Source organism: Peromyscus maniculatus, chromosome 2 (genome assembly GCF_049852395.1).
Source record: "Peromyscus maniculatus bairdii isolate BWxNUB_F1_BW_parent chromosome 2, HU_Pman_BW_mat_3.1, whole genome shotgun sequence".
Lineage (NCBI taxonomy): Eukaryota > Metazoa > Chordata > Mammalia > Rodentia > Cricetidae > Peromyscus > Peromyscus maniculatus.
In genome coordinates this window covers 25,788,130-25,811,084 of record NC_134853.1, presented here as the reverse complement: position 1 = coordinate 25,811,084, position 22,955 = coordinate 25,788,130, and the positions used below count along the sequence as shown (strand labels likewise).

The window sequence follows — 22,955 nt, the reverse complement described above, 5'->3', positions numbered from 1 at the left end:
CTAGAATTTAAAAGTTTTCCATTCATAATTACTTGTACTTACACATTATATATACTAATATATGTAATTCCATATATATGTATGCCTATATGGGAAAGTATACATATACTTATATGGGCTAGTATGGAGAAGTAGGGAAAATGTCAGCTGTTTTCTGTTGTTTTGCTTTGGATTTGTTTTTGTTTTTGTCTCAAACCTGCTGTGTAGCCAAGGATGACTTTGTGCCTCTGATCTTTTTGTCCCACCTCCTGTATGCTGGGATTACAAGCTTAAACCACCATGCTGGTTTATGTTAGGGATCAAACATAGGGTTTCATGTACTAGTGATAGGCAGGTACCCTGCTAATTGAGTTCCTCTCCATCCCTGATGTACAGGACATCCTCAGAGCCAAAATGCTGCCATCTTCATGTCTAATTGAGCCAATCAAAAAAGATCATCACAGCTGACTGTTTTTTCTTTCTTTCTTTCTTTGTGGGGGAGTGGGGGTGAGTGAGGGAAACAGGGTCTCACTGTGTAGCTCTAGCTGTCCTGGAACTCACTATGTAGACTAGGCTGACCTCACACTCAAAAAGATCTGCCTGCCTCTGTCTCCAGAGTGCTGGGATTAAAGTCATATACCAACACACCCCACCATAGTTAGGCTTTTTGACTGCTGGTCTTTTCTCATAGAAGGACCCTCAGTGAGTATCTAGCTACCCCTCCCAGCCAGCTGTAGCTAATCCTGCACTAATTGAATGGGGAGGGTAGAGGATATAGACTGGGAAAGACGGTCTTAACTTTTCATACATCTCTTCTAGCCCTAAAGTTTTACTTTTAGTGCATTTATTGTTATAATTATACATGCAATAGAACTCTAAATTGAGAACACATAAAACATGTCATATAATTCAGACTACCACAACCATTTAAAACAACTCTTCAATGAATATTAAAAGGTGCTTTGTAGCTTAAAATTTAAGTAACAGTTTCTATATAATGTTTTTAAAAATTATACTAAGTATTCTGTTTTATAAAATCATCCATATTGTAGAATAGGGCAAACAGAGTCCCCATGAAACTCTTGAATGAAGTACTTTAAGCCAACCTACAATTCCAGTACCCTCAATGCTGAGAAAGGAGGATCACATGAATTGATGAGTTTGAGACTAGTTATTTGCAGCATAGCAAAACTCTATCATCTCAGTTCCTCACAAAGATGCCTGAAAGATGTATGGTGAGTTGTAGTTCCCCACAAAGATGCCTGAAAGATGTATGGTGAGTTGTAGTTCCCCACAAAGATGCCTGAAAGACGTATGGTGAGTTGTAGTTCCCCACAAAGATGCCTGAAAGACGTATGGTGAGTTGTAGTTCCCCACAAAGATGCCTGAAAGATGTATGGTGAGTTGTAGTTCCCCACAAAGATGCCTGAAAGACATATGGTGAGTTGTAGTTCCTCACAAAGATGCCTGAAAGACATATGGCGAGTTGTAGTTCCCCACCTCCTTGCTGTCTTTTCTACTGGGGATCAGTGTAATCTTAGATTTGTGTATGAAGGTCTGGTTGTCTCTAAATGGTACTATTTGCTCATTCTGAAAATTATCCTAGCAGCGTAGAACTAGGAAGACTTCCTCCTTTGCTGTAGCCCCTGATCTTACTGATGATGTTGCTGGAAAGTGATGGCTTGTCTACAATATTGCCCTAGTGAGGAATTTAAAAATACTTTCCACATTTCAAGTTCTGTCCATACCATAAAATTTTAGTGTCTCTTTGGAAAGAAAAATAGATTTGTCAAGCTTAATATTATGTTAATGAAAGTTGTTAGTTTTAGTATATTACTATATTTAAACCATTTTATTCTCATAGGCATGGTCTTAGACCTATTCCTGAAGCAGAAATTGGATTGGCTGTTATTTTTATGACTACAGAGAATTACTGTAATCCTCAGGGCCAGCCTTGTACAGGTAAATAAGACATTTTATTGATAGTTTAGAAAATGTATATATGTATATATTTATTTATATGTGTACTTTACTGTTATACTTATGAGGTGTGGCCATACCTTCTTTTAGAACTCATCTATTTATACATTCATTCATTTACTCATTTAATACATAGTTCTCCCTAATATTGGGTGCTGTTTGTCAGTGAGTAAAGTGAGCAGGATCGGATTCAGACTGTGAACAAGCACAGTACACATTGCAGTTCAGGACAGCGAAGCACAGAGACGACCAGGCTGTGTGACCCTACCTGGCAGTGTGCTGACCTGGCCTGTCTTCAGAGAAGGGTTCACTGAGGGCATGGCATTCAAGTCTCCTGCAGCCTGACCTGCTTAGGCAAGGCGGTGGGTGATGTGGGGATCTGACATAGAATTCCAGGCAGAAGGATCAGATGGCTCTTGTGTAGCAAATAGATTTTAGGGGTTCAGAGTGCAAGTGCAGACTTAAGTAGAAAACTATTGTGGAGCCACTCAGAGAGGGCCACTAGTATTCCTTTGGTGTCCACAGGTTCCACCAAATTACCGATCCAGTCAAAATTATTCAGTCAAAGATACTTAGAATGGAGGCAGGGAATCATAAATTCAAGGCCAACTTGGGGCACATATGAATTCCTGGCCAGTCTAGACTATATAGCAAGACCTCAGTTTTAAAAAATTAAAAAAAAAACAAAACAGAGTTTTGTGTCCATATGTACCAGCTCCTTTTTCCTGACATTAGTCTCCAACAAACAGGACAATAATTGACTTAACATTTTCAGTGTAAGTAATCAGGATCTGATACATCGATACTGTGCCATTTTTAACACAAGGGACTTGAGCACCTTGTATTTTTAGTATCCGTTGTAAGGAACAGTGTCTTGGAATACTGGACACCTAGGGATTACTGTATGTTCCCATACTTGTTTTGGAAATAAGTTGATTCATTTATAATTATTATTTTTGTCTTTAAAGAGTTTTTACTTTTATTTTTGAGATTATAATTACATCATTTTTGTCTTCCCTTTTCTCCCTCTAAGCCCTCCCATATATTCTCCTTTGCAGTCTTTCAAATTACTGGCTTCTTTTCACTAATTGTTACATGCATATATGTATATGTACATGCATACATATTTCTAAATACAACCTGTTCAGTCTAGTAATGTTACTTGTATGGTTTCAGGGCTGACCACTTGGTACTGGAGAACCAGTTGTGTGTTTTTCCCTAGGAAGACTTTCTCCCACTCTCAGCGTTCCTTGGTTGCCTGTAGTTCCTTGTGTAGGACTGAGGCCTCATGGGCCTTCTCCTGACCACAGCAGCCTGTCTCTTGTTGCCCTTCCTTATTCAGCTCATGTGTAGGCAGTCATGTTGGTGAGACTTGACAGGTGCAGCTTCTTATGTCACTAGGAGACGCAATCTCACAGCAGACTCCTTGATCGTCTGGCTCTACGGTAGTCCTTCCTCTTCTGCGATGCTCCTTGAGCCTCAGGTGCAGGGGTTGCTTAGATGTTTCCCTGGGGACAGGGTACTTTAGAAAGCTGTGCATTTATTTTTCCTGATAGCTTTTTTTGCCTCCTTTCATGAGCAGTTATTGGACTTTCATATTCCTCTCTTACACTTGTGGTTTCATTTACAATGTAGCCTACTAAACAATACCTGTGAAATTGGGCACTATAATTTCATGTGTTTTGCAACTTCAGTTTAAATGGATAGAAAGTATTTTAAATTAGAATTTGGAAGGAGTGAGCCACTGAGGACTTAAAGACCAGGAATCAATTAGGTGTATAGACTATCAATAATACTGATTAGTAATGAATTACTGTTTCCCGTTGCAATAACAGAAGCTAAAGTAAGAATTTTACATGCATCATTACATTTAATTTGAAACAGAAGTCTGTTTTAATATAAGATATTTTATACAATGCATAGGTGAGGGAACTAATGTGTTGAGAAGTTAGCACATGAACCCGGGGAGTTCACACACCAGACGGTCCATTCAGACCGATTCTTAGGTCACAGCTGTTGGGACATTGCACTGCTTGGTTTCAGGTGTGTGAGTGAAGTATGTTTGTTTCCGCTCCCACTAGGTAAGCTTCACGAACATACATTTGAAGTGCTTGGGAAGTTTTAAATATGTCACCTAACTTCTTTTGCTGGAGTTCTCTTCTGATTAATATTTTCCCAAAGTTTATGACTAAAATTCTCAGAGTTTACCCTTAGATTAGAAGCTAGAAATTAGCTGGGCAGTGGTGGTGCACACCTTTAATCCCAGCACCCGGGAGGCAGAGCCAGGCGGATCTCTGTGAGTTCAAAGCCAGCTTGGGCTACCAAGTGAGTTCCAGAAAAGGCGCAAAGCTACACAGAGAAACCCTGCCTCGAAAAAGCAAAAAAAAAAAAAAAAAAAAAAGCTAGAAATTAACTCTTCATTCTTCTAACAAGAAAACTGGTATAGATACTTAAATATCACCACATTTTTGGAGAGACTGTCCCATCCTATCTGTTAGAAATCTGGGAGCTGGAGAGATGGCTCAGTGGTTAAGAACACTTGCTGCTCTTCCAGAGCATCCAGGTTCAATTCCCAGCACCCACATGGCAGCTCACAACTGTCTGTAACTCCAGTTCCAGGGCATCCGACACTCTCACGCAGACACACATACAGGCCAAACACCAATGCAAATAAAATAAAAAATAAAATTAAAAAAAAAATCTGTCCAACTTGTTAGAAATAGCACATGCTGTTTGTTTTCTTGTTATTTGGAGGATGGGAACCAAATTTATCGGTAATTTAAGACATAAACAATAAACATGAAACCAGAGCTGCATCTAAGTCAGTAGCCTCTCTTGTCCTAAACCATGTTTGTGTCATCTGTCTTCTGTTTCTGTTTGGAACACAGATGCTCAACTATATGTACACTGCAGAAACAGTTTTTACTGAACATTTGAATTCTTTAGTTCACAGTATTCTGGGAAGTGGCCGAGGCATTGGGTGTTTTGATTGGTTGTAAGCTTGCATTTCTATACTGACCTCAAGAGCCACAGGACTTGAATGTCTGGGAAAGAACTGGGCTAGAGAGCCCAGTGTATGAGGAGACTCGGACTGCAAGCTTCAGGCAACCTTGATTCTCCTCTCCGTGTCTCGTTGCTCAGATCAGAAGCTCACCCTCAGCCATGCCTCTGCTGTGGCTCTGCTCCTTCCTGTCTGAAGCCACTTCCCTTTTGAGGGCTGCAGTGGTTCCTGGTAATGGTTCTCCTTCCTACCAGACTCATCAGTATGGTCCATGCTTCACTGCCCTAATCGTATCACCGCCCTTGTTTCTGGAAACTTGTATTCACCACTCGTTGTGAACGGAACCCTTTGTCTAAACTAAGGCTGGCTCCTTGATAGTTTAGCTGCAGCCCCTCCCCTTCAGTTCTCACCACTTCCTGACGCCTCTACAGAATACTTAATGCCTTCTTCATTTTTTAGTTCTACACTTCATAACTTATCACATTTAGCTCCTGTAATGCCAGGGCTGCCCATCAACTCATACTCGTTTCACACCTGTTTACCTCTCATGGAGCTTTTCCAAGTTCTTACGACTTTCATACAAGTTAGAAATAATTACTCCAGTCACTTTTATTTTTCTCCAACTACAGAGTTTATGCAGTTAACTAATTGCTTGCATGCCTCTTTTAACCCAGAACATGGTTGTTAGCTCCTATCAGCTTTATACCCTCTGACAGCAGCAAATGATTTGTTACAGTAGGTATAAATGTTTGTCTAACTGAGTTAGGTTACTAGTTCACCAAGTTATCTTGGCAGTGTGCACCAACAAGCCTTTCCATCCGCTGTTTGTGTGTGGAAAGGCCTCAGAGCCATTGATCTCTGGATTGAGAAAGCGAGAGGTAGAGCTGGCACTGTAGCTCGGAGACTGAGTGCTTGCCTGTACATGCAAGGGACTGGGCTCCACCCTCAGAGACAATGAGTAACCAAACAGACGTTATAAAAGCCGGCAAGTAAATAGAACAAGTATCCTGCAGTAGAAAAAGAAGAGTAAATAAAAACTAAACACAAATAACCAGAAGCTTCATTTAGTAATGCTATTAAGTATTATTGATGTTGGTTCATTCAGTTTAGCAGTTGTATTGTGCTGTGACCCTTTAATACAGTTCCCCATGTTGTGGTGACCCATAAAGTTATTTTCATTGCTGCTTAATAACTGCAGTTTTACTACTGTTATGAATCATAATATAAATATCTGATATGTGACCCCTGCGAAAAGGGTATTATGTAAATATAAGATGCTAATAATAAGAGATACTAGATATGTGAGAAACCTCTGAACTAATGGCTCAACTTTTCTATAAATCTAAAGCTTATTAAATTAAAACTCATCATAAGATTTTTTTAAGAAGCCACCAAATAAGGTGCTGAAATTGTAGCATTATAAAGGCAGAGACCAAAGGAACAGGAATTCAATGCTAGCTTTAGCTACATACTGAGTTCAAGGCCAGCATGAGCTTTATGAGACCCTGTCTCCAAGGGCAGGGGGGCAGATGTCAAAGCTGAGAAAACTGGAGATTTTAAAACTATCAGTGCCAAACTGATCCTGCATTTGGCTTTTGACTGGCAATTGCAGCTTTCCCTGGTGCATGATTTCATACAGAAAGCAGGCCATGGAAGAGAAAGTGTGCTCTCTAAGTAGTCCCTCTGCTGTCTGCTCATCCTCGAGGTAGACTTGGTTTGGCTCTCATTTAAATGGTTTCATGCCAGTAGTGCTGGAGTCTCCTTCCTTCCCCCTTTCTTTTTTCTTCGTATTCGTGAGTTTGCATTTTAATTAGTAAATGTGAATCAGTGGTTGTTTATATACCTATGATCTTGTTAACCACTAGGAGTAAAGAAGTGAGTATGCCGGATGAGCAGGAGAAGAGCGAACAGTGGCACAGGCCTACTGGCTTCTGGTTTCCTGTTGCTGTCCATATATCAGTTGATTTTGCCCCCAAAACAGCTTGAGGATTTTGTAATTGTTTCCATGTTATATGTAATGATTGTGACCTTTTTTTTTTCTTTCCACTTGCATAATGTACAGAATTAAAAACAACAACTCCAGGACCAAGCCTTTCCCAAGGTTTGTCAGTCAATGGAAAAATAATGCCAAGTGCTCCGGTGAATATGACAGCATATGTAGCCGACACAGAATCAGAGCCAGCAGATACATGGTAAAATACCTTTGTTATCATGTTCTTGTTGTTATTTTATCAATTAATAGCTCATCATAAGTTTTTTTTTGTAAGAAAAATGTGCTCCCTTTCAAGTCATCATTTTGGAGATAAAGTATGGGAAAAGGGAATGCCAAAGAAAATGATACCTTACAGGGATCAGCAAATTTTTTAATTTTTTTTTTTTTTTAGATTATAATTACATCAATTTCCCTCTTTCCTTTCCTCTAAACCTTCCCTGTACTCCCTCTTTCAAATTCATAGCCTCTATTCCCTTTAATTGGTGTGTGTGTGTGTGTGTGTGTGTGTGTGTGTGTGTGTGTGTGTGCGCGCTCCTGAATACATAATAACAACCTGCTCAGTCGGTATAATGTTACTTGTGTGTACATTTTCAAAGCTGACCATTTGGTATTGGTCAACCATTGGTATGCGCTTCTCCGGGGAAGACTTTCTTCCACTCTCAGCATTCCTTATTTGCCTGTAGTCCTTTCAGCTAGGAAATCCGAATGGAACTGTGAGCTCTTGGTCTGTGTTATAATTACGTAACTCTGCTGTTGTAGAATAAAAGTCGCTATAGACAGCGTATGGCTGAGTGAGTATGGTGGTGTGGCAGATCTGATTTAGCCTGCAAACTGTACTCACTGCTTTAGGGTAATTTTTATTATTCCTTCAAATGTATTTGAAAAAGAGAAAGAATTTGTGATTGATGAAATAAATTTGAAATACAGTAGCCCCTACTTACATGTACTTTTAATTACCCTTAGTAAACCATTGTCTAAAAATATTGAATGGAATCACTGAAATTAGAAATTCCTAAGTTTTAACTTATGCTTCTGAATAGCATGATAAAGTCTCTTATCTCAACATTGCTAATGCTGTGGCCCTTTGATACAGTTCCTCGTATGTGGTGACCCCCGACTATAAAATTATTTTCATTGCTACTTCATAACTGTGATTTTGCTACTGTTACGTACTGTAATGTAAGTATCTGTTTTCTGATGGTCTTTCACAGGTGACCCCTGTGAAAGGGTCATTTGGCCCCCAGGTCAAGAACTGGTGCCACGTTATCTTACCTAGATGTGCACTGTTCCTTTGTCCAGCTCGTCTCTACTGTATGTGCTACACACCTGTTGTCACTACTGGCTGTTGTGGTTATTGGATTGAGTGTCGTAGTGTTTCAGTGCTTACGTTCGCGTAATTTTTACATAGTCGTCTGATGCTATATCACAATGCCGAAACCATTCAGCTCTCTTCATCTTAACCACATAGTGCTTATTTTGTGTTGTATCATAAGAAGGATGGGCATAGTGCAGTAAGATATTTTGGGAGATACCACATTCGTGTAACTTTTATTATAGTGTGTTGTAATTCTGTAGTTTTTATTTATTTATTTATTTTTACTTTTTAAAAAATTTATCTATTTTTATGTGCGTTGACATTTTTGCCTACATGTAGGGTGTCACAGCCACTGGAATTGGAGTTACAGACAGTTGTGAGCTGCCATGTGGGTGCTAGGAATTGAAACTGGATTCTCTAGAAGAGCAGCCAATGCTCTTAACTACTGAGCCATCTCTCCAGCCTCAATAATTGTTGTTTTATTAGTTACTACTATTAATCTCTAATTTATAAACTAGTGGCATGTATACATAGAAAAATGTATTTATAGAATTTGACTCTATCATTGGTTTCAGGCCTCAAGACTCTGATGGTCTTGAAATGTATCCCTCATGAAAAGTTGCTTGAAAGACAGCTTTATTTGGTTTTCAATCATATTTTACAAAACAATACATGTCTTTAAAATGTTTTTCTAGTAGTCTGGAGTTGTATAGCAGAAACTACCATCTGGTTAGATAGACTCATGTCAGTCTGTCCAGGCTGATTTAAATGCACCATCATGTGTGATACTGGAATAATAGGAGTTTCTCTGGTTTCTGTATTTTACTATAACAACCTTACATGAAAACAATTTTAAAATAAAAATGATATAAACTAGCACCTAGCTTAGTCTCCAGGAGGCTACTAGGTTAAGGTCGTAAGTGTGCTTGGCAGTTATTTCTAGGAGCACGTGCCTGGAGGTGTGTGCTGCCAGGAGGGGTACCGTGTCACCCTTCAGGCCTTGGGTGGTGGGCGTGCTGCTTTCTTGGATTGGGAAGATACATTAATTTAATTATTATTTCATCTTCTGAAGTTGTATTTATCAGAAAATTTAGAGAACAATAAAAATTGCTAATTGTTTGCCTTTCCTTCCTTTTCCCATAGTATGTCTTTGAGTGAAAGACCAAAAGAAGTAAAACTCACTGGAATGGAACAAAACTTTAGAAAGCTTTCACCGGAAACTTACAGTATACAAGAGGCCCCCAAATCAAGCTCCAAAACCAACAATGTGGCATCAAACACCCTGGGTAGGGAAAAGACCCAAGACTATCAGCTTTCACCGGTGAACTGCCCTGCTGCTAATAAAAATAAAGACTGGACTTCTCAGAAGCAGCAGAACTCCATCAAAAACTACTTCCAGCCATGCACCAAAAAAAGGTATGTTGTCAGTAACTCTTCAACTGTCTCTGAAAGAAATGACCAGATAGATGAGTGTAGTGTAGTCTTTTCTTTAGCTGGAAAGCTTTTCTCTCTCTCTCTCTCTCTCTCTCTCTCTCTCTCTCTCTCTCTCTCTCTCTCTCTCTTTCTCTCGTGTGTGTGTGTGTGTGTGTGTGTGTGTGTGTGTGTGTGTGTGTGTGTGTGTGTGTGTGTGATAGAACTCTATGAAGGTCAGAAGACAACACGTAGGAATCAGTTCTCTTTGCACCCTTGGCCCGGCTGCAGACTGTTAGGATTAGTGACCCTCATCAGCTGAGGCATCTCGCTGGCCCAGTGGTTTGATTTCTGAGCTCATTGCATCTCAGTTTTGTCCTAATCTCCTTCACTAGGCTCATTATATAGACTGCACTTCGGGTTTTTTTTTGTTTTGTTTTTTGTTTTTTTTCATCTTCCTTCTACTTTAGCTTTTGGTTTTGGGTGCTGCCTTCTTTAGGGAAGATTAGCCAAACCTAAGTTCCGGAATCATCTTTCTTGTATTTTTTTATAATAGCCTATCTTGCAAGGTCAAAGAGTAATTTACTTTATTGTAATCCTTAATTATTTCCTCTCAGCTTCCTCAGATCTGTAACTTTTTCTTACCCTTTGTTTGCAGCCAGCTCTGAACTTAGGTCTTTGGAAACCTAGAAAGCAGAGTACTGAGTGTGAGTCCTCTGGACTCTTGTAAAATTTTCATGAACAAAAGTATTTAGTGCTTCCTGAGAGAGTGATATGCTGTTGTATAGAGTACTGTTGTGACATGGCACATAGTATTCAGTTGGTGGTATCTTCTGGATTTAGCCTGTTTGGCTTAATTTTTTGACACCAGCTCTCATTAACCCATCAGGTTACAGTCCCAGATATAATTTTTATTGCCTATGAATTCCCTACACTGCTGAATAAGCTGCTGCCTTCTGCTGGTGGGTCCTGTGTGTTTCCATGTATTTCTCTTTCCCTTCACATTGATTTATGGGCTCATTCTACATTGGCAGAGAGACAGGGCTCTCCACATGCTTTAACCGCAGGATCCATCAATCCTGTCAATACGGTAGAAAGATTATGAAGCATATACCATTCTAAAGGTTTGGTTTCCGGTAATACTGTTGATAGTAAGGTTAGTAACCCTAACCCTGAGGAGGAGTCATAAATACTGAGAAATTAAACAAAATTCCTCTCTCTGATTTTGTTTTGTTTTGTTTTGTTTTTAAACCTAAGGGAAAGAGATGAAGAAAATCCAGAAATGTCCTCATCCAAATCATCAAGAATGGAACTGTCTTGTTCTCTTTTAGAACAAACCCAACCTGCTGCACCCTTACTGTGGAAAAGCAAGGAGCATCCATCTCAAAGTGAGCCTGTGGACAGGGAAGCAGATATTTCATTTGTGGGTGATACAGACATTAAACCCAGTGGGAAGAGTCCTGCCAACAAATCATTTTCCATGGAAAATCATAGACCAAAAAAAAGAAAAGAAGTCGATGTGGCCATAGAAGATGAAGTATTGGAAGAGTTACTCAAGAGTGCAGAGCCAGAGCTGAAAGTTCAAGTGAAAGTTGAAAGACAAGAGGCAGATGTCGGCATCAGAAAGAAGCCAAGGATGGACGTAGGAAGGAGTAGTCACCTTAGTGGTGACACAGTGCCAGAGAGCAACAGAATTACTGTAAGTAACAGTATATGAGACGAGAGCTCATGTACCCCAGGCTGATCTCAAGTGAGATGCACAGCCAAGGATGGCCTTCAAGTCCTGCCTTCACATCTAGATTTTATACAGCCTTTGCTTCTTTACCTTCAGTTCCGTTCCAGATTGACCCACTGCACACAGTGAAGGACACAGACCTACAGAAAAATGGTTGTAGTTAGAGTCACAGAAGTCTTGGTTCTTTGTCTTTACTTCATAGTCCTCAGTACCTACTTTGTTACACATTTGTTCAGACTTCCTGTCACTCACATCATTAGAATCCAGATAAAAAAAGACAAGAATTGAGCACCATGTACCCATGGACACCTCTAAAATAGTGTTTTGTAGAGCATCAAAAGCCTTTTATTTAATATTTAAGGGTTTTGTGATAATGATATCAGACAATATAATTATTTTACTGTGGTATATGATTTTATAGCATAATTCTTTTATTCTTATTTTATCTTTTTTAAACTTATGACAAATTGATATAAGCAAGGGTGCCGTGAAACCACTGACCTGACCCCTCTGTAATGAGGAAAGATTCTTATTGTAGATATGAGAGAGAGAATAACCAAAGGCATTTGTGGGAGTTCAGAGTAGCCATGGTTCCCTCTCTGGGGCAGAGTGGAGCCCAGCAGACAAGGATATCCTTCTGAAACAGAGAGAAACAGGGAAGCCTGCAAACTGGAATCACATGGGCACTTAGGGTAGAGGGGAAGATGTGAAAAGCCAGGAGGCTAGTGTAGGGCCTTGGGTATGCATAACAGGTACAAGTTAATAGAGGCCAGAGGGACCTGAGGGTTAGCATGGGCTTTGGTTTGTCACCAGCTGCCCATTTGCCTGACTCCAGGAGGAAGAGGTATGAGAAGTGGCAGAAAGAAATCTGTTTCACAGGCTCCTGAGGAGTGCTGCCTATGAATGCTGTACTCCAGCCTCAGCTGAGCCTAGATTTTCATCTTGAGATATCACTGCCTTGGTCAGAGCAGAGGGTGGTATTGGAGGTTCCCTTTGGATATAACAATGACATTATAAATGAAAAATACAATGTAAGAGTTAAGAGAGCCTAAATAACAATTAGGATCTATTAAATAGATCACTATATTCTAGTACTAACTTGTTTTTAGTAAGAATCTTTTCAAAGAAGTTTTGGTTTTCATTGTATGGTATTAAAGACATTTCATTTTTCCAACACTCAGGAGTCAGAGGCAAGCAGATCTCTGTGGGTTTGAGGCCAGCCAGGTCTACATAGCAAGTTGCTAGCCAGCCAGGGCTGTACCTTGACTCCAAACAAACAAACAAAACCCCTTTTTATTTTAGGTAATTGCTGATTCTCTTTCTATGAAAGAAGTAGTATAGAGAGGATCCATGTGCCCTCCAATTGATTTTTCTAATTCCCTGGACAGCTTGATTCCATATAGCATCAAATCTAGGAATGGTGCAGTTAACCAGCCTTACTCAGTATGAGATTCTTCTTCATTTGATTTTCTTAAACCAGTGTGAGAATTCACCTTTGTAAATGCGTATAAGGGAAGGTGGACCAGCAGTTATTGATGTTCTGCCACCCAGCCGGAAACAGCACCCTCTCTATAAAATCTTGTTTTTGCAATATAGATCAACTGTTAATGCAATTGTCTGGTTGTGATTTTATAATTTTATAAAAAATCATATTTTGTTGGATATTCTCTAAGTATATAACTTATGTACTTCCAGGGACACAGCATAATTGTTTTTAAGGTTTTTTAAAAGATTATTTATAACTCCTATGAACAGTGTTTTCTATTTTTAGCAAGAAGATGAAACAGGAAAGAAAGTTGAACTCAAGAGAGAACTGCTATGGTCAGCAAAAGATGAAACAGCTGTAAGGAAATTCCTATTTTATTCTCACAAATGTTTGACTTAAAAGGATTATCATCATACAATTTTCTGTCAGGTTACATTCTTATTAAGTATTTCCTCATATAATTCTGGCCCATTTCCTGATTTTTGCCTCTTCTAGAAATAGAATATGGCCATGAGACAATAAAGAGTATAGAGAACCTTAGGCTTAACTCTTTTCTCTGTGCTGCATGGATATGCAATCTTAAGCAAATCATTTTTTTAAGGATTTTTTTAAAATCATTTTTTAAGAGAGTCATTTGTTTATAAAACAACTGAAGTTTTTCCAGCACGGTTGTTGTTATATCAAATACAGTAATGGATGTATGATACCTGTAAATTCCAAAAGAATCAGGCCAGTTTTACCTAAGGTTTTGATTACATTCCATTATTGTCAGATGAGCCTTTTTGGGTGGCTTTATTTTTGTTCTTCCTGTCTGCACTTACCTTACATATACATATATTAAAAAAATGAATAGCTGGGTGTAACTTTTGCCTTTAATCCTAGCACTAGTAAGGCAGCGGTGGACTCTGAATTCTAAGCAAGCCTGGCCTATATAGCAAGTTTCAGGTTAGCCAGGACAATATAGTAAGACCCTTTCTTGAGGAAAGGAAAAAAGAACTAGGTTGTGTCTTGATGTGCAAGTATTAGGTTGGATTAGATTAGAAGCAAAAGGAATTGCAGATCCAGGCTGTGAATCTTAAGGCATTATAGTCATAACTAGGCTCAAACACATCCTTATTAATCAAAATCAAAATACTACAACCAATACATTTTTGCCAGTGAGAAATCAGTTTATTTCTGTTGTATAAAAACCCATGTTTCAAGATTCAAGGAACTCTTGAAAGCAGTTTCTGTTTATGGTAGTGTTTCCCTGTAAAAAGCTTGTGAGATTCCTGAAGGAGTGGTAGTCAGTTGGCAAGAACATGGAGGATAGGCAGAACTTCAAAGCTCAGTGCTTTTCGGCTTTGGAAGTATTGTTTGGTGTGTAATTAGATGTAGAGAATTGGAACCTTTCTGTCTGTCAGTGATAGCCTAAGTATTGCAGCTTTGGGTGTACCTCATTGGTTCGCTGCACACACTTCTCAGATGCAGTGGTTTCACCAGGATTAAAAAAGCTGTACTGGGTCAGGCCAGCAGCAGACAACCAGTGACCATGACCTCTTTTGGGTGCAAGTTTGACTAGTGAATGCTCTGCTCTGGAGATTCTCAGTCCATCCAGTGAAATAATTATCACTGATTGTTGTGTACAGTACACTTCCTGTACCATATCACAATCTGATTGAGAAATGGCTTGTTATGTAGAATAAGAGAGGATGTACTCATTATTATTGGTCAGCTCCTGAGGCACACAGTTACAAAGCTCTTTCACCTTTCCAATTTGCTTTTGATGCTGAACCGTAGTTGATGGTCTATATTGAATTCTTCAGCAATATTTCTTGTAGTTGTAAGATCTCCTTCAACGATTGCTCTCAGTTGGCCATGCTCTCTGATGGCTGGCCACTACACTCCTCTTTTTCAAGGCTCTTGCCTCTTTTGCTAAGCCTCTTGAACCATCACTGCATTATATGTTCATTAACAGTTCTTGGGTCGGATAATGTTGTATGATGTCTCTGCTGCTTTATGAGCCATTTTGAACTCAGCAAACTCACTCAGATTTGCTTTTTGTCTAGCATCATTTTTATAGTACAAAGTAAATATAAAATAAGCAGAAAGTAGTACGTCATTAGAAAAAACATGAAGCAGGAAATGTACATTATCAATTCTATCTTCTGTAACCATATGTGTTAAGAATGTATTCCAATATCAAACAGCAGATTTTTAACAGTGCAAAACTGTACTTATTACCAATGAAATAGTAGTAAATGACATAAGCAAGAGTCTCATTGAATAGATTATTAGTTAAAGACTATGTGTGTGGTCATAAAAATATAAATACAGTAGGTGAGGACTTTTAGAATGGAACTTTTAATCATCTTGATGCACAGTGTTAATGGGGAAGCAGCAGATAGTGAAGAGATATGTCAGGGGAGTATCCATAAGAAGGAAGCTTGCTGTGAGGTACTACCCAAGCCACTGTGTGAAAAATTCTGTCCGAATTGTAGGCCTCTTTTCTAGGTGAACATGCTCTAGCTGTTTTCAGTGCTGTAGCACTCCTGAGTGATTCTCTGGTTTTGATTTCAAATACAAAGTTCAGGTGCCAGGAGCAGCTCTGTTTTCCTTTGGGCACTTGGACTTTTCCTGTAGATCTCTAATGACAAGTTGTTTCCCTCTCCTTCTGCTCCTTACCTGACTGTTTACTCCCTACTTAAGAACAGTGATGAACTTCCAGACCGCAGTGAGGAGCTCCCGAGAAGAGTGCTGCTGACTGAATTTAGGTCCTTGGTGGTTAGTAACTCCACTTCCAGAAGTCTGTGCCTGCTGAATGACTGTGGTCAATTGAAGAATTTCAAGAAATTCAAGAAGGTAGGTGTCTTCATTGACTGTGGCTCAAGAGGGCCGTTGAGGTTTTTGTCAGAAACACCACACTGGCACCAAATACAAATCCAAGGAGCAGTCACTGTTTGGGTTCCTCCTTGCATTTGAAATTAAGTTAGAGGACAGCTAGCAGGAGGCAGTGCCTTCCTTCCACAGTGTAGGTTCTGGGATTGAGCTCCGACTGTCAGGCTCCATGGCTGGTGCCTCTACTCACTGAACCATCCTACCAGCCCTGAAAAGCAGGATTTTGAAGACCTGTGCTATTTCTTCTGTTTCAAACGGTTAAGAAAAAAAATTGCTCAAAAACAACATGAACTATTAATAAATACAGAGCATTTAAAAATGTATTTAGTGATACATAGTTCTGAGGTTGCTGTTTCCCCAACTTTAGAATTAATTAGGCTCTCTAACAACAGGATCCTCCTGGTTATAGTGTTGATCTGTGACTTCCTAAAAGGATTCTTCAACACAGGACTTGATGAAGATAAGGAAGTTATTTAAAGTAAATAGTCAAACTCAGTAGTGAGATTATAGGCCTTTTTATTGTTGGTATAATCCATGTGGAACTGTGTACTCTATTACCATCAACCTGATATGTGTACGCTGTATTTACATCACTTCCCTTCCCTTACTTCCTCATCTCCTCCCATATCTCCCCACTCCTATTCATTTTCATAGCCTCTTTTTCTTTCTTTGTTGTTGTTAAACACACACAAACTAATATATAAACACAGCCTACCTAGTCGACTTAGTGGCACTCCTACCAGGTACTGTGAAAGTTAGTATTCAGAAAGGAGGCTTCCAGGTCAAATCCAGCTTGATTCTTCCCACTCTTGTGTCTGAAATGCATGGTCTCTTCAGCAAGAGGGACTTAACCTCAGCATCCAGGAGGCAACCAAGGCCAATGGCAACAGCCTATATTATTTTCGGAGTTGCTTGGCCTCCTCTGACCAGTAACTCATAGGGAGATTTCTTATGCCTAGCACTGGGGGTTTTGTTAAAGTGTGGCTCTTGGGGAGGACATTTTCATTAATGAAGTGTGACTTCATTAAAAAAAAAACATGCACACACATACATGTTACACCTGGAACTTGTGATCCTCCTGTCAACACCTCCTGAGTATTGGGATCATAGGTCTGCCCCACCATGTCCAGTGCTGGCATCAAACTCAGGGCTTCAACCATACTAGGCAGCCACTCTGTCAGCTGAGCTGTGGCTCTAGCACTGTTGTATGTTTTAATTTAAAACATTTACTTGGTTTGTGTTTGCTTATTTATTTTGTGTGTAAAGGTATCCACATGCCACAGCACGTGTGTCTGGAGGTCAGAGGACAAAATGTTAGAGTTGTGTGTCTCTTCTTCCACTCTCTGAGTCATGAGAATTGAACCCAGGCTTTCAGGTTTGGTGGCAGGCACCCTTACCCCTGGGGCCAGCCCTCTTTTTGCTTTTTGAGTTAGAGTCTTATGTGAAGTATGAGCTGGCCTGGAACTCATTATGTACCCAGTCTTGCTTTGAATTCTGTAATCTTCCTGCCTTGGCCTCTCAAGTGCTGGGATTATAAGTCAAACTTCAGAATAATAAGTTAAACTTAGAATAAGATACAGAGTTTTAAACTGTAGTTTGTTTTCCTTGAGTTGCTTTGATTGCTAGATAGCAAACTAAAGCGATTTTTAAGTGAAACCTACAAATTAAAATTATTAGGCTTTCCTTAGTGTGTAAATCCGAGTTGCAAATCTAAATCTAGATATAGTAATAGCTAGAAAAGGAAAGGGTGCAAACCGATGGGCTGGCACAGTTTTCGGTCTTAGTTACGAATAGAATATATGCATCTTTGGTGTCTATGCATGACCTACACTGTTTGCATCTTAGGTCTTCTAAGAAGTAGCTATCTTGGTTTATTGCTCTGCCTAACCTCAATACTTACTGTTCTCCAGGTAATGTTTCCTGGAGCAGGCAAGCTTCCACACATCATTGGAGGATCCGATCTAGTAGCTCATCATGCTCGAAAGAATACAGAGTTAGAAGAGTGGTTGAAGCATGAAATGGAGGTTAGTAGGAGGCAAGGCCTCACCCTTTGAATCGTACTTCAGTCCTTGTGATTGTTTTTGAGTAAAGTTATTTTTTCTTTTTAGTGTGGGCGGCATGTGTGCATGTGTAAGTGTGAGTGGGGGTGTACATGCCTGTGCTTGCACATGTGGAGGCCAGGGGTTTATTTCAGAAAGCCTTTTTATTATTATCTTCTTTATTTGTATTGATTTATTTTTGAGATAGGGTCTCTCACTGAACCTGGAGTGCCAGCTGGGGAGCTGTCAATCCGCTGTCTCAGTCCCCTACTCCAGAGGTTGCTTGTGTGTGCCTCGCTTTTATGTGGGTCTGGGGCTCTGCACTCAGGTCGTCATATTTGCACAGCACATCTTTGATCCACAGAACCATCTCCCTGGTCCCAGCTAAATTCTTATAAGCAAACTTAAGTGACTTTAGTTCATTCACTTAGGGAAATTAGTTCATTACAGAACGTTAAGATTAATCTGTACTTTGGGGATCTAAATAAAGTAATTGTAAATCCTAATGTAACGGGAAAAGAAATACTGAAACCACAAAAATGTAAGTAAGAAAGCTTGTCACTGAAAAGGATGGCTGTCAGGGCATCTGGAGATCTTCCACGTAGACCCCGGTAGTGGTGAGGGCCCTCAGTCTGGGAGCGGACTTCCAGCAGTTCTGAGACTTGCCACTGTTTCCCTGAACTCTCATTTCCTATTTTCCCCACAATTTCTTCCTGGAACACCCAGTAAAATTTTATCAAGTTTAATTTTTCGTCACTATAATTTTGGTAATTCTTTTAGATTGTCATTCAGTTTACTGTTTGTGTCTTCAACACTAATGTTTACATCCAGCCAGGAGTTTTAATTTGGACTTGGATCTTTGCATTGCTGAAGTCTGTTTTGTTTTTCCAACTCTTCCTATTTTCTGCAGATATTTTTGTCAGTGATTCCAGTACCTGCAGTGCTTGTTGGTCTGTTTTTGTTTTTGTTTTCATTTGTTTTTATGTGTACAAATGTTTTATGAATACACCTTCTTTTATGGCAGTACATAAAATAATGAAGGTAGCGCCTAAGCCAGAGATTACCCTGTTGAAACAGTGAGTGAATGATAATCCAGTGCTCTTTGTTGAGGAGGTATGAGGCAGTGGCGAAAGAGAGCTCCCCCCTTCCCCCCGCCCCCCACAGGCACCCCACACGCCCCCAATTCAGTGCTCCGCGGTTGCTCGGGAGAGGTTAAAATGACGATCAGCTGCCAAGTGTTTCCGTCTTCTGTTTATTTCACTGGGAGATAGAAGGGTGCTTTGTGAGTGCAGGTTTACACTGGCACACTCCTGGTTTGTTGCCACGGCAATTGGGTGCTCTGTAAACTATTCTGCATGGCTACAGCACACATTCCTAAATGTACCACATGTCGACATCTACTTTCCTTCGGTAGTCTGTACTTTTTCTTCTTTTCTCAGCCCTTCGACTTATGCGGTGAACCCATCATAATTTTCATAGTCAGTAGGCTAGTTCTTAAAGTTTCTGTGAATTTTGGATGCTGTATATCAAATATAATATTTAGCTGGGTGGTGGTGGCCCATGCCTTTACTCGAAGCACTTGGGGGGCAGAGGCAGGCAGATCTCTGTGAGTCTGAGGCCAGCCTGGTCTACAGAGTGAGTTCCAGGACAGCTAGAACTACAGAGAGAAACCCTGTCTTGAGGGGGAAAAATTTTTAGTATTCTTTGTCCTGAAGCTTTGAATTTTTTTAGCAGCTTTTTAAACAATTACTTTATGCACATTTTGTGTCTTCCTATTTATGTTCTGCTCCTGTAGTTGAAAATGTAAAAAGAAGAGATGTGATTTCATTTTGACATTTCACAATATGGATAAAAGAAATCTGTGTAGGATTAAATCTCTACAGGTCACTGTTCTACATTTGTTTGTTTTTTTACATTACATTTTATTTGTTTTGCCTGTGTGTATGTGCCCTTGTGTTCTCATGCATGTAGCATGCTGCTGTTCTCAAGTATAGGTCAGGATAACTTGAAGTAATTAGTTCTCTTCTTCTTGCATGTGGCCCAAAGATCGCTCATAGGATACATACATAATAATTATAAGATCCAGAAGTTGGCATGTATTGTGTAAGTTCTGTAGCAAGTGGTTTGGGGTGATTTGTTGCAGGCGTTCTATTTAAATAAAGGAGATCCAAAGCCATTGTCAATGAAGTGTTCCTTGGTGTGAAGTGAGCACTAAGTAAACATTGAATAAATTGACCTTGAAAGTGACTAGGTATGGGAAAAAAAGGAGTGGGGGTGTCTTTCTGGGCAGAGGGAGAAATAGGAATAAAAACAGAAGGAATTGTATGTGTAGGAGACGATTCTATTTGCGGCTCTGTTTTGATTAACAAAGCAAGCACACAGTGTCCGTGAAGAGACATGGGGTGATTGGAAGAAGCCAGATTTAAGAAGTTTGCATATTTTAAGGGTCAGACTCATGAGTTGTTTTGTCTTTGGCAGATAGAAGTCATGGAGGCGTATTGAATGGCATGTGATAGGATAACACTGGACTTGAGATAGGAGCTTTCATTGGGAGTTTTTCCCTGATCCTAATTATAAAAAAGTGCTTTAGATGCTTGGTGAGGTCTGTTGGAAATGACTGTAGCCAAAACCTTCTCTGTCCTGATTTAGAAGCAAGAGGAAGGCAGACCTTGTGCTGTAATGCTGCTTTGTTTGAAGAGGACGTGGTTATTGCACTTTCAAGCTCACTGTCACTGGAATCTCAGACAATGACTATGACTCAGAGCAAGTTAGACAGAATAGAGTTAATATGGGGTCTCTCTTTAAATCCCCAATTCAAAACTTACCTTGTGGAGTGTGTATGAGTGTGTGTGTGTGTGTGTATGTGTGTGTGTGTGTGTGTGTGTGTGTGTGTGTGTGTGTGTGTGTGTGTGTGTGTGTGTGTGTGTGTGTGTAGGCCAGAGGATAGCCTTTTGGAGTCTGTCCTCTCCCTCTATCATATATCCTGGGTATTGAACTCAGGGCATCAAGCTTGCAGGCATGCAGCCTCACTCACTGAGTCATCATGCTGTTCCTAAGTCCTCAGTTTTAATGAAGCCCATGTACCATCATCTTTGTCCCCAGTTTTAATGAAGCCTGTGTACCATCATCATTTTTGACTCCAGAGCGTGGAACTTTCTGCCAGAAAGAGTGTTCACAAACTCAGTAAGCTAGCAGTGTTATGTTGGTTGTCTTTGATAGTGACCAGACAGTTATTTCATTACAGCAGTTTTGCAGTGATCTTAGCATGAAGTTAAAACAGAGGGATCAGCTGAATAGGAGGGCCTACAGAGGAAAAACTTCCAAGTGACCTCTTGGGTATGGAAATCTGGAGGAGGACTGTATAATCAGTAGAACAGGTATTTCATTGAGCAAATGATTCACATTATGTTAACTCTGACAGGTACAGAGACAGCAAGCGAAAGAAGAGTCTCTTGCTGATGATCTGTTTAGGTAAGATTTGATTTTTCTTGAGAAATGTACATATAATTCAGTTATGTTCATGCCAATCAAATATTTGTTTCTTCTGTTCTTAGAAGGAATCTAAACTCTTCATATAAAGAAGTTTGGTTTGTAACTGATGTATTTCTATTACCTGAGCACATATTGATTGAATTTCATGGCTATAGATTTAAAGTTGATTCAGTTTTATCATAACATATTTAAATTGTACATGGTGTCATTGAGGCAAAGGAAGGTTCCTAAAGTATTTAGATTACCAATATGTGAGGTTTTTATTACAATAGGATTAAATTTTGCGATCAGACAAATAAGGGTCGAGACTGTTGAGTTTTAATTTGACAAGTGGATAAAAATGAAAGGTTGAATGAGATTCAAAACTGGTTTGTTTGTTTGCTTTGTGGCAGATTTTAGAGGACTTGTTAGGAGCAATTATAATTTAATACATTTTGAACATTTCTAGAAACCCAGTAAGCATTGTAAATCTCTCAAATACTAATGAAGTCCCATATCAGGTAGACATTGGCTAATACAGAGTAACTTTTTTCCCAACTTCAAGTACAAGATGTCTTAATCTTTTGGTTCCTTCTACTCCTTGTGTGTATGCTGTTGTTTTAATTTTAATGCTTCATATGCTTTTGTTAATGATGATGCTTTTACCACATATTCTTTTAAGCAACACCAAGGGATAAATGGAAAGAAAATTGTTTATTGTCCAGCTTTAAGGACAACATTAATACTCTCAAGTGGTTACTAAAGTGATGTCCTTTTATGGGATCCCATAGTGAAATGGTGTTTAACCCCATTTTTTCCTTTGCAGATATAATCCTAATGTAAAAAGAAGATAATTGAACTTTGTAAAGGAAGCTATAGAAACACACTTCGTAGCAAACATTTATTTCAGACCGACTGGCATATGTGAATGTAGTACATAGAAATTACAAATGCTTTAAGGCTTCAACTTATTAAATAAAGCAAATAAACTCCACTCTTTTGTGTGGTAATATTGTTTCTGGGGGGCTTTGTTATCTTTGTTATCTTGTCTTTATATATTTATATATATATATGTAATTTTAATTTAATATATATTTAAATTTTAATTGTGTTCCTTACTTATTAAGTAATTACAACAGTCATAGTGCCCAAGATTCTGAAACTGCATTAAGGGTAAAGACCAGAGTCCCCTGCTGCTAACTACTTGGTTCTCTGGGTGGGGATACATCTACACCTCTGTCTATGCATATATGGTAATTACTTCCTTTGACTTGTTCTTATTAAAGTTCCTGTTCATAATACTTTTTAGGAATTGCATCTGTAACTACCTTGTTCATTTTCACTTTAGAAGATGATAGACATAGTGCTGTAGTGTTTTCTTTTCCATTTTCTGTAAGCTTCCTTAAACGGATGTGACCAAAATGGAATGACGTGAGTGGTGAGAATGTCCCCACAGCTTACTTAGTACAAGAGATTGAGGTACTATGCAACTTCACACCATGGCTAGATCACACAAAAGAGGACCACCCTTTCTTGAGTTACTATTACCATATGTAAACCTTGAAACCCAGTACTCAGGATTACATGAATGTGTACATGTTCACAGGTATGTGGAGGCTCGAAGTTGATGTTGAAAGTCCTATTCCACCTTATTCACTGAGGTGGGGTC

The 22,955-nt window shown here is 39.4% G+C and overlaps 1 protein-coding gene across 7 annotated transcripts in view; it reads left to right on the top strand.

Moving 5' to 3' along the window:
- Positions 1 to 22,280, top strand: part of Nbn (nibrin) — a 43,501-nt gene extending 21,221 nt beyond the window's left edge. For 6 of the 7 annotated variants that reach the window (XM_076563860.1, XM_076563859.1, XM_006983269.4 and 3 more), the window contains 9 exons: positions 1,844 to 1,941; positions 7,023 to 7,152; positions 9,412 to 9,684; positions 10,936 to 11,377; positions 13,185 to 13,256; positions 15,588 to 15,740; positions 17,687 to 17,800; positions 21,237 to 21,286; positions 22,113 to 22,280. In XM_076563860.1, coding sequence (XP_076419975.1) covers positions 1,844 to 1,941; positions 7,023 to 7,152; positions 9,412 to 9,684; positions 10,936 to 11,377; positions 13,185 to 13,256; positions 15,588 to 15,740; positions 17,687 to 17,800; positions 21,237 to 21,286; positions 22,113 to 22,140 — 1,360 coding nt within the window. In that variant the 3' untranslated portion in view covers positions 22,141 to 22,280. The remainder of the gene's footprint in view (positions 1 to 1,843; positions 1,942 to 7,022; positions 7,153 to 9,411; positions 9,685 to 10,935; positions 11,378 to 13,184; positions 13,257 to 15,587; positions 15,741 to 17,686; positions 17,801 to 21,236; positions 21,287 to 22,112) is intronic. The other variant, XM_076563861.1, reaches the window with a different exon arrangement.
- The last annotated feature ends 675 nt before the right edge of the window (positions 22,281 to 22,955 follow it).